The 14,708-nt window shown below is 53.9% G+C and overlaps 2 protein-coding genes across 2 annotated transcripts in view; one reads left to right on the top strand and one right to left on the bottom strand.

Moving 5' to 3' along the window:
* Nucleotides 1-7,011, top strand: part of ACRBP (acrosin binding protein) — a 41,480-nt gene extending 34,469 nt beyond the window's left edge. The window contains exons 6-11 of the mRNA XM_074983602.1: nt 3,785-3,917; nt 4,219-4,398; nt 4,505-4,672; nt 4,753-4,839; nt 6,666-6,819; nt 6,919-7,011. Coding sequence (XP_074839703.1) covers nt 3,785-3,917; nt 4,219-4,398; nt 4,505-4,672; nt 4,753-4,839; nt 6,666-6,779 — 682 coding nt within the window. The 3' untranslated portion in view covers nt 6,780-6,819; nt 6,919-7,011. The remainder of the gene's footprint in view (nt 1-3,784; nt 3,918-4,218; nt 4,399-4,504; nt 4,673-4,752; nt 4,840-6,665; nt 6,820-6,918) is intronic.
* A 923-nt stretch (nt 7,012-7,934) lies between these two features.
* On the bottom strand, nt 7,935-12,298 carry LOC142007072 (protein Wnt-4-like). Its single transcript, XM_074983601.1, has 5 exons — nt 12,234-12,298; nt 11,691-11,926; nt 10,006-10,137; nt 9,569-9,711; nt 7,935-8,402 (listed from the first exon to the last, which is right to left on the bottom strand). The coding sequence occupies exons 1-5, from the start codon at nt 12,296-12,298 to the stop codon at nt 7,935-7,937; spliced, it is 1,044 nt and encodes a 347-aa protein (XP_074839702.1).
* Between the last annotated feature and the right edge of the window lie 2,410 nt (nt 12,299-14,708).

Here is a 14,708-nt window from a genome sequence, read left to right as displayed (position 1 = left end):
TGGTTGTCAGTGGATCAGTGAGAAAAAAATTAGATCATGCCTGTCAGCTGTGCTTTGTATCAGACACCTTCTAACAATACAGAACTTAAAACCAAGCCTGAGAAGGTTCAAGCCATTTTGGTCATTTTTGCTCCACAAATGTGCAAGACATACTGCAGTCTGTGGGATTTTTTAATTCATAAACACATAGGCTGCGTCTACATGAGAGGCTCTTCCTGGTGAAACTGGGCTTTTGTCAGGAAAAACTACAGCGTGTCTACGCGCAAAATGCACTTTGCCAATAGTTTGTTGACAAAACCTGGCACATCCGCTGGCAGGGTTATACCTCTCCCCATTCAGGTATAACACGTTTTCAACAGTGTTCTGTCAACAAACAGCTATGTAGATGCTCCGGGGCCCTTTTATCAACAGACAGGTCTTCCGGTTCACCAGGCAGCCCCGTTTGCAGAGCTTCCGGGCAGCTGTTCTATCAAGAGAGCTCCGGGCAGTCTGGCTGTTCTCTGTTGACAGAGCAGGTTGCTCTTTTGATCCGCTTTTATGTATACACGCGATCTGTCGACAGAAGTTTTGCTGAGAAATCCCTTCTGACAATCACTTCCGTCAACAGAGGTTTCTCATGTAGACATAGCCATAGTGCTAAAGGTCAGAAGAAACCATTAATTCACACAAATCACAAATTCAGGGCTTGGAAGGGCTCTAAAGAGGCCATATAATCCATATGCTCGCCCCCCAGCAGGTTAGATAGATTATTTGTTATAGGTGTTAATGTATCACAGTCAGAAAAATTCACCTGCTTACCCTTTTTTGAACCCCAGAGCTTGTATTTGAAGAAAGTGTATCTTCCAGGAAAGAGTCCAACCTTGATCTAAAGAAAACAAGACATAGAGAATCCATGACAGCTCTGATTAATGTGTTCCACTGAATAGTCAAGTTCATTGTTAAAAAATGATACCTTATTTGTCATTTGAATTTGTCTGATTACAGCTTCCAGCCATTGGCTTTCTTCTCCTTTCTCTGCTAGATTTAAGAGCTCTTCAGTACCTGGTATTTTCTTCTTATGAAGGTTCTGTGTTTATACATTGTAAGACACTAAACAGATTAAGATCTTCAAACTTCTTCTCTAAGGCATTTTCTCCAGCCCTGGAGTCAATTTTGTGTCTTGTATCACCTTTCAGCCACTGCATTTCCCTGTATCTTTGTCTGCTAGCAGAAATCATCTCTCCACAGAGATACGTATAGATTATGCTGAAGTCACATCTTAACCTGCTCTTTGACATATTACGCTGATGGAGCTTCTTTAGCCTGTCACTGTAAGACAGGTCCTCCAGGTCTCAGCTCACTCTAGTTGTTCTTTTTTGAAGCGTGGGCACCAGAATTGGACATTATGTGCCAGTAATGTTCTTGTGAATGCCACAAACAGTGGTATTAACTCACACCTCACCACTGCTACTTGACATTCTCCTACTCATGCAAAGATCACATTTGCATAAGTCGCCCCACGCAGCAGTGTGAGCTCACAGGGTGGCTCATGCGGGCGATCTGCTATTGCCACCAAGCAGAGTTCCCTCTAGTTTTTTCCATCTGTGGGCAGAATAAATTTTGTTATGTGCCCCGAGGGATGTGCAGAAGTGTACCACCTATAGAAACACAAGCTGCTGGCTGTGGGAAGCTGTGGGCCCTCTACTGATCAGTTGGGCAGCCCTCAAATCTCTCCTGCACAGTTGCCGAGGGGCTCAGTTTATAGCACACAGCTATCCTCAAACTTCATCCCCAAACTCTTCCGAGCCACTGCTTTCCAAAGCACAGATCCCCATCCCACAGGTGTGACTGGCATTCCTAATTGCTAGATGCCGTGTCCTGGCACTTAGCTGTATTCAAAGGCATGTTGTTCAGGTGAATTCAGTTTACCGCACAGTCCAGACCTCTCTGAACAAAGGGTTCATCAGCATTATTACTGAGCACTTCTTTCGCTTGTGTGTCATCAGCAAACTTTGCCGGAAATGGCTGCATGTCAGTGCTACACATAATGAAGAGCATGGGGCCAACAATTGATCCCCCCCGGGAGCCACTAGAATCACCCCCATGGGAGGATGAGTTCCCAGTTATAATTACTCTTCTGGCTCTATTAGTCATTTTAATTTATTTAATAATATGGGATGCATTTTTCTAATATAGTGTTAAATTTTTAATCAGAACGTCATGCTGAGTTCAACGAAATACCTTACAGGTCTAAATATACTATAACAGCAACGAAGGGTCCTGTGGCACCTTATAGACTAACAGAAAAGTTTTGAGCATGAGCTTTCGTGAGCACAGACTCACATCTGATGAAGTGAGTCTGTGCTCACGAAAGCTCATGCTCAAAACTTTTCTGTTAGTCTATAAGGTGCCACAGGACCCTTTGTTGCTGTTACAGATCCAGACTAACACGGCTACCGCTCCGATACTTAAATATACTGTGTTAATGTAGTTACCTTTTGTCACCTGAACTGCTGAGCTCATTAAAAGGCTATAACTTGTTTGCTGAGATTTGCCATAAAAGCGTGTTGACGTATATTAACTGGGCCGCCATCTTGTGATCCTTTACTGACTGCGTCCCACGTCAGTATTTACGTGACTTTGCCCAGTATGGAGGTCAAGCTACATCCACGTGCAGAATGAATTTTGTTATGCAGCCCAGTGTGGCGTGTATGGTGTGTTGTGGGGGTGGGACAGAGTGATTTGGTTTGTGGGTGGGGTCTCAGAGCTGGGTCAGAGGATTGACGTGTGGGGAGATGAGGGCTCTGTCTGGGGGCACGGGCTCTAGGATGAAGGGTTTGGGATGCAGGAAGGGGCTCAGGGATGGGTCACAAAGTTTGGATGCAGGGAGTGAGGGCTGCAGCTAGGGGTGAGGTTCTGGAGTGGGGTTGTGGGTAAAAAGTCTGGAGTGCAGGCTGCCCCAGGACTGTATCACAACCAGCCAGGGCTAGGGGAGAGGTGCCTTTCTCTACAGCAGGAGAGCGGGGGTGAGGGGAGCAGGGGAGTGGTGCCTCTCCCAGCCACAGCCTTGCAGGCCCCCTACCTCTCCCCTCTCCAGGCCCCCGTGGCTGGGTACCTTCCTGGCCCTTGATAGCCCGTTGCATGGCCACATAGCTTGGAGGGACTTTGTCACACCCTATTTTAAGAACAGCGCACACACAACGGTTTGTAATGCGACACGTGTTTACTGCAGGATGTTCACAAACTTCTTACATTTTCTATTTCTGCACACTTTACATGTGTGTTTGTTCCACTGTCTTCCTGATTTCCACTCCTGAACCTATTTTCATTATGACAATTTTGCTTGATGTTTAATCTCAGTTTTCTTTCTTAAAACGCGCGTTGCCCTTCCCAGCAGGAACACCGTGAGCTTCCTTTTCCTTTTCAAAATCCAGACTTTATCAGCAACGTGATCAAAACACAGATACAGCGTCGTATCCCACAATGCACGGCACATATTAAAGGAGGAGTTATCCAACATTTCGAGATCACATGTCATTTGCTATTTAGATACAAGTTGTTCATTGTTGGGCTTTTAGATGTTCACCATTTACCAAAAATAATCAGGAGGATTTTAACTTTGCAATTGCAGCATTGGGAACCACAAAGAAGTCCTTAAACTGCTGCATGGGGCTCCAGAGCTGCAGGTTGCAGACCCGTGCTGCAGACTATGACCCAGTATAAGCAATCTCTGCTCATCCTATAAAGAACCAGCAGGAAACTACCGATCTCAGAAACTGACTTGTTGTTCCTTTCTCTGAACTAGCCTCCTAGCGCTGGAGAGGGACGAGGCTCTAGTGATTCTCTGCTATGCAATGCTGGAGGGCATCTGTCTGTCATCAGCCGTTACCCAGGCCTGGAAGCGAATGGAGGAAAGAGTCCTTGGATTTGGCGATTCCGTAAGGGTCACTATTTAGCCTAAGTGGCAACCTTTGCTCATCCCTCTTAACAGTTCTTCTGCAGCATCTGGAACAGGTGACTCTGGGAACTTCCCAAACAGCCAGTGCTCCGGCCCTGCTCCCTCGAGTCCCTTCTGTTGGAAGAGGCTGGTGCTGGAGCGGCTAGATTATAAATTAGGTGGGATGTACAGAGGCTGGTCCTAGTGCATAGGGGACCCTGGAGTCCAGCTCTGGGTCTCTCTGGGCCTGCCCCACTCAGTCTACCACAGGCCCTTCATCTTGCCACTGTCTTCTTCTCTAGGTGTGTGATAGTCTTGGGAGGCACCACATGGACCTGTGCCCTGACTGTGCCTTCTGCTCACTGAAGAGGGAGCAGTGCCACGGGGAGTCGGATCTCAGACGTGTTCAGTGCGACACTGGCACCTTCACTGCCTACATCAACCCAGAGATCTCTGCCCAGTATCAGGCTGCAGGCAGTAAGGTACACACCCAGCTCCGCTTGTACCCCGGGCACTGAGGCAGGCTCCTGGAGTAGGCATAACCAGGGGAGGAGCTCGCCTGTCGCTGACCCTCCCTTCTGTTGGCAGGTTGGGTCCCCGGAGGCAGCGGGGTATTACGGGATGGAGGTGTATGGAGGGCTGCGTGCAGACTATTGGTGTGCTCGCCTGGCCATGCATGGCTGTGATGACCCCCGAGTGACCCTTTGGCTGCAGGTGGAATATGCCTTCTTCCAAGAAGGAGACTTCCCAAACAAAGTGAGTGACGCACCCCACTCTGCCCTCATCCCTCGTCCTGGCCTATATTTTTTCTCTAACACTTCACTCCTTCACCCCAGATCTGTGACTCAGACAGAGTTCAGCACCCTAATTACTGTGCTTTCAAGAGCCACCAGTGCCTACAGCTCAGCCTCAGCAGCCAGAAGGTGAGGACCAGCCCCACTCACCAGGGGTCTGCCCAGCTTCCCACTGACTGCTCACTGTCCAGAGTGGCAGCCCTCCCCACTCCAGTTTTCCCCCTCCTTTGGCTCTGTCCTGCCCTGTTTTGGCCTCAGAATTCTCCCCTCCTGCAGGCCTTGAATGGAGGGGAGCAGAGGAAGTGGTGGTACTCGCCTAAGCATCACCCCAAAATCAAGCTCCACATCCTAGGGTATCCAAAAGGAGATGCCTTTGGTAGGAGACAGTGCAGGTGTTCAAAACACGATCAAACATCCTCTGCTGGACTCCTTAGGCTTAACTCCTTCTCTGTGGGATTTGGTTACGCCTGGAGCCAGGCACACGCCATGTGCCTTCAGCCTTGGGTCCTGAACTCGTGTGATAACGTTAACATAACATAGCATTCAAAGATCCATCAGAAAGTTTTTCCAGTCTTTATGACTTGGAAGGAGAACCTGAGTGTGACTGATGCACTGCTGCCTGGGGGGAGGCTGCAGTAGAGGAAGGAGGCCAACCGCTAAAGACAAGGAGAAATCCACCAGGCCTCATACACCCCACCACCCTGAGTCAACCTCCCCCCACAGCCCCAGGCTTCACTCCTTCTCTGAGACCTCTGGCTTAACAGCCTGGGGACCAAAAAGTTGTGCATCTTCCAGGCACATGCACGAGGACACAATGTGAAAGGTCACTAACAGTAGATTATGCAAATTTACAGATCAGAAGGGATCGTTAGGTCATCCAGTCAGAGCTCCTGAATATCACAGGCCATTAACCTTCACAAACAAGAAGTCCTGTGGCACCTCATAGACTAACAGATATTTTGGAGCATAAGCTTTCGTGGGCAAAGATCCGCTTCATCAGATGCATGAGTGGGAGGGGGAAGTTCAGAGGGGTATTGAAAGAGTGGGGTCCCAGTAAAAGGGAGGGCCAGAGCTGACAAGGGCCATTTCCACCCTGACTGAATAGACCTTGTCAGCTCTGGCCCTCCCTTTTACTGGGACCCCACTCTTCAAATACCCCTCTGAAACCACCCCCCAACTCAAGCATCAGAAAAAGCAGGTCTTTGCCCACCAAAGCTTATGCTCCAAAATATCTGAGAGGGAGCCAGGCGAGTCTATACACTATCAAAACAAAAAAGCCGCCCAGTAGCACTTTAAAGACTAACAAAATAATTAGGTGATGAGCTTTCGTGGGACAGACCCACTTCTTCAGACCTGTCCTGTGAAAGCTCATCACCTAATAAATTATTTTGTTAGTCTTTAAAGTGCTACTGGGCGGCTTTTTTGTCTCAAAATAGCTGTTGGTCTATAAGGTGCCACAGGACTTCTTGTTGTTCTCGAAGATACAGACTAACTCGGCTCCCTCTCTGGTACTTACAACCGTCACAAAGTTATTTTTAGTGAAATCTCAAATTATGAAGAACAAAACAGAAGCAAAATAAATGAGTGAAAGCTGTAAGCTGCCAACCTAGTGCAGGCCAGCGCAGAGCACCCCCTGCTCTGCTCCCTTCCCTAACCATTTTTCCAGCAGGGGTCTCCCCTCTGCCACCTTTTACTGCTGCTCTCCACCCAGGGTCTCCACTGTCCACCCTACAATGACCTAGGGATGGGTTCCTCACTTCCAGGCCCTCCATTAGTCAGGGGACAGGCTCTCATGCTTGCAGGGCTCATGTTACCAGGAGGCAGCTTTATCCTCCCAGAACTCCCTTTGCCTGGCGTTTGGGTCCCTTGGCTCTGGGACGGGGTGGGCAGGGGGAGGAAGAGGAGGACAGGACTCTGCACCGGTCTCCTGGATAAGGATCTCGTTCTCTGCCCAGGTGCTTCGCCAGGGCTGCCGCCAGAACGAGACATATCAAGTGCTGAATGATGAGGAGGGCGAGGAGGAGGTGCTACTCTGGAGCCAGAAATTCTTCAGCTTCACTCAGGGCTGAGCAGAAGAAGAGAGGACAGAGGGAGACTCCCGGGAGGAAGGCAAGAGGGGGCATAGGGCACTGAATGGACCCTGTGGGGGCAGAGAGATTAGGAGACACTTGATAGGACCTGAACCTCTGTCTGTCTCTCTGTCCTCAGGAATGGCTGGTGCCCACCACTGCTTTCATCCAAGTGCCACAGCCTCCTCTCTGCTCCAGACCACAGTGTGACTGACAGCACCCCAGAAGTCACTGGGGAACCCCGACCATGGCCTTTCATGGTTTCTTTTCAGCTCTGGGACTGTTCAGCTCCACCTGTCTCATGGGAGCCTCCAAGGCTCAGCAGCTGGGAAAAGAGACACCAGCGACGACAGAGACATCAAGCCTGGGGCGAATCTCTCAAAGCCTTTTCCCATTCTGAGGTTCCTGCCTGATGACCTTGTCCAAAGCCCCCAGTGTCTTTTACCCTCCGGCCTCCTGCCACGGCACCACCAGGGGGTGGTTTCCTCCCTATTCCGTGTTGTTTTATAAAGGCCCCATTTCACCCGGCACACTCCACGTTCTCTGCTCCTTTAGCTGCTGTCCAGTCACCCGGATCCTCTCCCTCGTGCCCCTCCCTCCAAACTAGCTTTGGCAGCAGCGCCGCCTGCACCCTCGCTGGTCCCCGTTGTGCAGGTGCGCACTCCCCAGCACCCCGGCTGACGGCACGGACAGGGCACGGGAGTCCTGAGCCTTCAGAAGAGAGTGAGCACAGCCCCTCCCCCATGCCCGTCCAGGTGCGGCAGCGCTCACCTGACAGGGTGTGGGGCGCAGGGTGCAGGTTCCCACGCAGAGAGGCTCACACCCGCCTCTCCGGCTGGTGCCGTGATCTTATTCCTCGTAGTTTAAGGGTTTGTTGCAGTCTGTGGGTTCGAGCCCGCGGCCGGAGACTCAGACAGAGGCTGCCGTCGCAAGCTAGCTCACCCAAATCCCTGCAGCCACACGGCCGACGAACCCCTCTGCAATGGGGGGGGCAGCCTCTGTGTGCCCCCCACCCGATGCCCCCTCTGGAGCCATCAGCTCCCTTTCTTTTGGGGTGGTCCCTCCCTCCCCCGTGTGAATTCCTCTCTGGAGCTCTCACCGCCTCCCCAGGCCTTCCTCAAGGCTCCCTTGCCCCTGGGTGCTGGCTGCCTCCCCTCACCGGCAGGTGTACACCTCCACCAGGCGGTGGCATTGCTTGCACTCGACAGAGCAGCACCAGCGAAACTTGCAGCTGCACCGCTCCACCACCTCCGCCTGGGCTGTGCGGAAGCCTCGCCCGCAGCACAGTAGCTCGCAGCCGTCCGTGGCGTGGGACGTCCGGTTGCACCGGCGTCCGGCGGTGCCGGGGACCCCACCGCGGGGATCCCGGGTGCAGAAGTCCGGGCTGGCCACCAAGTAGACCAGGTCGTGAGCTGTGTAGGGCTTGAAGCGGGAGCTCCTGGGCACCAGGAGCTTGCGGGAGCCAACCCGCTTGGGCTGCACCTCTGTGGCCCCCTCAAACTTCTCTTTCAGGATGTTGCCCACCTGGCGGAAGGGGGGCATCACCCTCCAGCAGGTGCGGACCTCGCAGGAACCGGATGCTCCGTGACACTTGCACTCAACCTTCATGTGGGATAGGATGGCCTGGCAAGCAGAGAGCAGCTGTCAGAGGAGGAGGGAGGCCTCCCGCGGCCCCTTAACCCGCCAGGGTGCGGTGGGGAAGTGGACTAGAGCTTCCGGTGGAGCTTGTTGCATGCACGTGGGGCGAGTGACACAGAGAGGCAGGGGAAGGAAAGCCTGGGGGAAAAGACGTCTCTCTGAGTTGCGTGACGGGGTCGGAAGATGAATGGAGGCTGCTGACAGGAACAGGAACACACAAATAACTGATCCACTCGTCAGCTGAAGGGGTCCGCTCTGAGGGGAAAGGCCCTGCCGCGAATGACAGCGCTCCCTTTGAGAGGGACGTGAGCAGGTCTGCTCCAAAGGAGAGAGGGCCTCGCTCTGAGGTCGTAAGAGAAGGGAGCTACTCTGCCACAAAGGACAGAAGCAAGATCCGCTGTGAACCAGAGAGCAGGTGAGGGAACATCTCCGGAAGCAGGGGCTAGGGAAAGGGATCCCGGCACCCGTTCAGAAAGAGGTGGTGGGATGAGGAATTGCCTGGAGGCAGAGTGAGGGAAATGGGCTCGCTGGAAGGGGAAGAGGAAGGGATCCACTGCTAGAGGTGACACATTTGGGCTCCAGGCTGTGGCCAAGGGCTTTGGAATACAGGAGGGGGCCCAGGGCAGGAGGTGGGGTTGGGAGTACAGGGGTTATGGTGTGGGAGGGGACAGAGGGGCCTGGGAGGCGGGGTGCTTACATGGGGCAGATCCCCTTCAGTGGCTAGGCCTCAGGGAGGTGAGGGGAGGGGCAGGCAGTTTTGTGGGCTGCCCGGTGTTCAGCTGCAGGCACCACCCCTAGCAGCTCCCGTTGGCCATGACTCCCAGTCCGTGAGACCTGCAGGCGAGGGGAGTACCTGGGACGGAGCGTCCTGGCACTCACAGCTCCAGCCCAGCAGTGCAAGGGAGGGACAGCCGCATTCACATCCCCCTGCCCTGCACCAGGCAGGGCCCAAATGCAGGGGCTTCTGTGGGCAGCTCCGGGCTAAGGAGTCCCCAAGCAAAGACCTGCACTTTTGCAAGCTGGACAGCTTTTCGCAGAGCCCCCCTTTTCCCAGGACCCAGGGGGGCAGCCCCTCAAGGCCCTCTCTCACTCCGGCCCTGAAGCCCAGACAGCTGGGTGGGTCTCCAGCACACGGGGCCAACTTTATTTACCTTCCTCCCAGCCTCATTGTTGTGCAGGTTCATGAGGGCTCGGCTGAAGGAGATGCCGCGGCTCCGTTCGGGGTTGTCCACGAAGGCTTGAGAAAAGGCGATGCCGTAGGCCAGGTTGTCAGAGCAGCCCGACCACTGGAACCCTGGGAGGAGAGGGAGAGAGTGTCCCTGAGGCAGAGGGGCGGGGGCAGCTGCAGAGGTGTTCATGCTTGGGCAGGGAGAACAGAGCACTCTGCGCCTCTCTCCCCGGCGCCACCCTCCTTACATCGTCCCCATCCCTGCAACAAGGGGCAGCCCTCTCCAGCCCCATCTTTTCCTCCTCCCTCCTCTGCTCTGTCCCCTTCCCAGCTGTGTCTGCTGCTGCTGCTCAGCTTTGCAGCTCTCCCCATGCCAGTGGGGCGAGGGGGCGTCTTTCTCCCACACCGACTTTCTGTTACCTTCCGAGCTGACACCCCGGATCTTGCGATCACAGCCACACTTCTCCAGCTCGCCGCGGCTGCAGGCCCGGGTGACGGCAAACGCCACTCCCACCGAGGAGATGGCATGAACGAATGCAGATTCTCGTGTGCCTGCAGAAGGGGGAGAAGCAACTGCGTGAAGGAGCAGTTTCTTCCAGAGTTGTCTAACAAGTTGTCCTCCAGCTCCTCTTCAGAGAAGGGAAACGTTGCAGATTTATCAGTGGGGGTGCCTGGAGGCCACCAGAAATGTGGGCCTACAGCAGGCCATGAGCGCAATCCCACAAGGCAGGACCTCAGCTCTGGGCACCCCAGTCCCAGAAATCTCATGGTCCCAACACGGAGGAAAGGGGATGCCAGGGAGGATATTTTGCGGAGGGGAAAGGCAGGGGGGCAAGGGGGAGAACCAGAGAGCATGCAGTGAGACTGAGTGCGGGAACCAGCTTGCAGCCCTGAGGGGGGGGTCAATGAGCCTGGGAAGTTGACCCTCCAAGTGAAGGGCCTGGAACCTCATGCCACAGGACTAAAGCAGGGCAAGTAACTAAATGTTTTCGTCGGCTGACAGTTCTGCAAAATCCACCCATCCCCCCCCCCCCCCCCCCCCAAAAAAAAAGTTTGGGTCGAACTGCAATCGTAACATATTTTGGGATTTTTGATTAAGCGAATTGGGACAAATCATTTTGGGTCAAATTTGTTTTATTTGGGGGAATTTTAAAATTTTTTTGAACAAGCAAAAAAAAAAAAAAATCTGTTTCCAAACATCCCCTTATAACTGCTAGCTCCTAGATGTGTGCTCTAACCATCAAGCTATTGTCGGAGGAGCTGTCTTGAGATCTTCTAGTAAAGCTGCTCATCTGTATCTAAAGTGCTTGAGTGGGCCAGGGTGACAAACCATGAGAGTGATGATACAGCCCAGTGGTTCCTCCACCTGAGAAGTCAGGCATCTGGGTTCCAGTCCTTGTGCTAATTAATTAATTGTTTGTAATTATATATAATATATTAACAATTATTCCTCAGTAGAGCTCCTTCAGGAGGAAAGGTTGAGAGCCCCACACCAGGATACTCATGTGGAAAAGACAGCTGGGATAAAGTCCCTGAGCAGGGTTTTGAACCTGAGTCTCCCCAGTTCCACCCGGCTAGTTATCAGACAGAAGAGTCATGGGGAGGCACCCCCACCTCTGCCTCTTGGGTTATGTAAGCCCTGCATAAAGATGGCCCAAAATATTGAATTATTTTATTTTCAACTGAAACAGTTCTCCAAAATCTATATAAAGTCCCTGAATCTTTCAGTTGATCTTGACTCAAGTCTCCTGACACAAAGACTCCCTTCGGGTTTGGTTTAACAGGCTGCATGCTAATTAAGATGAATAATGTAGGTGAGCATTAAGGACAACATCTGATTGGCCATCAACATTGGGATGACACTGAGGGAGACTTGGGCAGAGGGGTAGCAGGAGCACTAGTAAGAGTTGCAGCACGTGTACATAGTTTAGGCTTCTACTTGCTGTTCGAGGCAGGATAAGTGGCAAGGCTGGGCTTTGGTTTGGGGCTCGGGGAGAGGTGTGACAGTCAGGTTTTGAGTAAGCATGAGGGTGGGGTTTGGACACGAGCCACCAAGCTGGGCACTGATGGCACTGCCCAGATCTGCCCAACTCTTCACCTCTAACCTTGCACGACAACCTTGCCAAAGACCTGCCGCCCCTGAAGCGTGGAACAGTTCCACCGGCGGTTGTGGAACTGGTGCTGACACTCCTCTATGGCCAGCTCTGCCCCACGCCTCACGGAGTCCATGGCTTCCATTTGCCGCTGGCAGAGCCTCACTTGCTCCTCCACTAGGCCCTTCAAGCCCCCACAGGTGCTGGTGTCTTGAGTCCCTCGCAGGGAGGGCTGCTTTGCCAGGTACCTGCGCAGAATTGCCAAGGGCATTAGCTGTGCTCAGAGGTGGGCCACAGACATGCTAATAGCCCAGCGGGAGACATCCCTCTTCTCAGCCTCATGCTGAGGAGAAACCAAAGGGATGCTCTCAGACTCCCTGTCCCCGTATGAGCAGAAGTCCATCCACCCCAGGGGAATCCCCCAGAGAGCGGCGGTCTCCCGCACCTCCCCTGTCCTGGGAGAGCTGCCTGTTGCCTCTGTCGTGGGGGCTAGGGGCCCTCACCCTCCCTAGGGGACCTTCAGGTCAGACAAGCTCCAGACCGTGCCATACTTACAGCCAGGTCACGGCAAAGATGTGCTGCATGGAAATCAGCACAAGATACAGCGGGACAATCGCCATCTTCTCCCTGGAGAAATCTTAGCCACGGGTGCTGTACAAATGCCTGTCCCTCCTCCCCAGCGCCTGGTGCCACCAGGGCAGTCCCAGTCCAGCCCTGCAAAGAGCAAGTACCCCCACCCTCCCCGGCAACCATGAGCTGTCTCTGGGGGCCTGTCAGCACAGAAGTCCTGGGAGACAAAGAAATCTCCCAGGTTCGCGCTGCAGGGACGTCCACTGTGCCACTGTCCTCTGGGGAGTGTGAGGCACCAGCAGAAGGTCATGAATGTAGGGCTGGGGCTCCACAACCACCGGCGCAGGAAAGAGGTTCACATGGCGAGTTCAGCATGAACAGCAGGCAGCCCCTGTCCCCTCAGGGCCACCTGCAGGTTCTTCACATCCACTCCCGGGACGGATGCTCTCTCTGCCTCTCTCCTGCAGCTCACAGTGCCTGAAGCCAGCAGGGGAGCAGCGGGCAACTCAAATAGCAGCTAATAGGCGCCTCTGTGCAGAGAAGTCCCAGTGGTAGTAACCTGCCGTCTCGTGGTGATTCACTTCCCCAGCATCTTCTTCCGTCACCAGTCCCTTTGGGAAGCCCCTTTGGCCAGTCCCTTTGGGAAGCCCCTTTGGCCAGTCCCGGGGCTGGGTCCCAAGAGTGGCGCACAAGGCGTGCGAGTGCTGCTCTGGGCCTGCTCGCTCCTCCAGACAGGAGATTCCTCCTTCCTGCCCTGCAGCCCTCATGGCTACAGCAAACAGACACAGCCAGGCTGCTGCCTTCTGGGCCTCTTAACTCTTTCCCTGGCAGCTCTCTCTCCCCCACCTCCACTGTCAGACGGAGGTGAATGGGCAGCTCTGGAAAAGGGGCGAGGGTAGCACTTCTCCCTGGGTGGGCTATTTGTGCAAACTGATGTTGTCCAGGTTGGTAAATATCCCCCCCCCCAAAAAAAAAAAAAAAAATAATAGTGCCCTGGAATCTCTGAGTGCTTAGGCAAATATAACCCTTGTGTGCAGGGAGCAGGAATAACCTGAGAGAAAGGGAAGAGTTGCTCTAAACAGGGCTGGGAAACACCTACGCTCCTCAGGTGCAGGAAGATTTAACTCCCCAGGTAGTTAGTTACAACTAGCTACACCTCAAGCCCTGGCTCAGGTGGGGTATGAAGCACCTCTCCGATGAAGTGTCACACCCATGAGCTAGAGTTCTGGGCAGAAGCAGGGCTGGGTAGTGCTCTGGACTCCCTCCTTCAGCCCCCTAGTTGCCACCCCCAATGCTCAGGTCTCCATCTCTCTGGCTGTCTCCTCTGCCCTTCTCCCAGTCTTGGTTTTCATCTTTTTTGAGACAACTCTCCAAGCAGAGACATGTTGGGATCTGCAGCTGCAGGGTGTAACCTCCAACACACCCCCAGGAAGCTGGTCTTACCAGCTGCTGACTCAGGCAGGGGGCGGGGAGGCGAGGAAATGAGGGGTTGGGCTGTGTTCCCTGGTGAGCTGAGGGTCCAGGACACACTCAGAGGCTTCCCTGGATGCTTTCTGACCCCATCTGGGACAGCGCGAGAATGGCAGCTGCTGGGCTGAAGCGTCAGAAAATCACAGAGGTGAGTAAAACTTTCCAGCGAGGACAGCAGAGAACTGTGGGGCCAAATTAGGGCCCCATAAAGACTCCACTACCTGGAAGATACATGGTGGGACCACGGTTCCTGTTCCCAGCTGGGACAGTGTCCGAGGGGGGAGGGACGAGGGGGGCGGGGCAGGGGCAGCGGCAGGGAGGAGTGTTTGCTCTCACAGAGGAGGTAAAGGCTCTCACTGCCCTGTACAGGGGGAAGCGCAGACTCCTCCACTCTCTCTCTCTCTCTCTCTCTCTCTGCAAGCGTTCAGTGGGGCTGGATTCTCAATGGACATTCAAAAGCCTCACAAAGTTGTGAGAACAAAGATCCCAGCAACAAGGCAGCGGGAAAGGGGGTTTGCCTCAAACAGGCAGGCGCTGAAATAAAGCTGGATGAGCTCAGCAGCTGGGCTGCCATTGTCTCCTCGCAGGATTTATGAGCAGCGGAGACATGGCCCCCCGGAGCGTTGCCCCGTGAATCAGGAGGCCGTGACAGCCCAACAAGGACCATACAGAATGGGAAAGGCAAACGCAAGGAAGACCAGCCAGGCAGCGGAGGAGCTGGAGGAAAGCAGCCGAGAAGGCGTCCAGGTGGGGATGAGCCAGCAGGGGCTGGGGAGACCAGTGGCTGTGCCAGCCTGGTAGGGAGCGCACACAGGCTCTGAGTGTGGCAGAGGGGAGCGTCTCCTTGGTCCCAACACCCTCCCCGAGGGGACGGGAGGCACACAGCACCAGGAATGAGCCCTCAGCGATGAAAGCTACCAGAGCTGTTACAGAGGCTATGGAAAGGGGCAGAAACCTCCTACTCTTCTTTTCCTCCCCCAGTTCTCAGGC

The sequence above is a fragment of the Carettochelys insculpta genome, chromosome 1 (assembly GCF_033958435.1).
Source record: "Carettochelys insculpta isolate YL-2023 chromosome 1, ASM3395843v1, whole genome shotgun sequence".
In the NCBI taxonomy this organism is placed as follows: Eukaryota; Metazoa; Chordata; order Testudines; family Carettochelyidae; genus Carettochelys; species Carettochelys insculpta.
The sequence above is the reverse complement of the archived record's forward strand: the minus strand, read 5'-3'. Positions and strand labels throughout refer to the sequence as shown.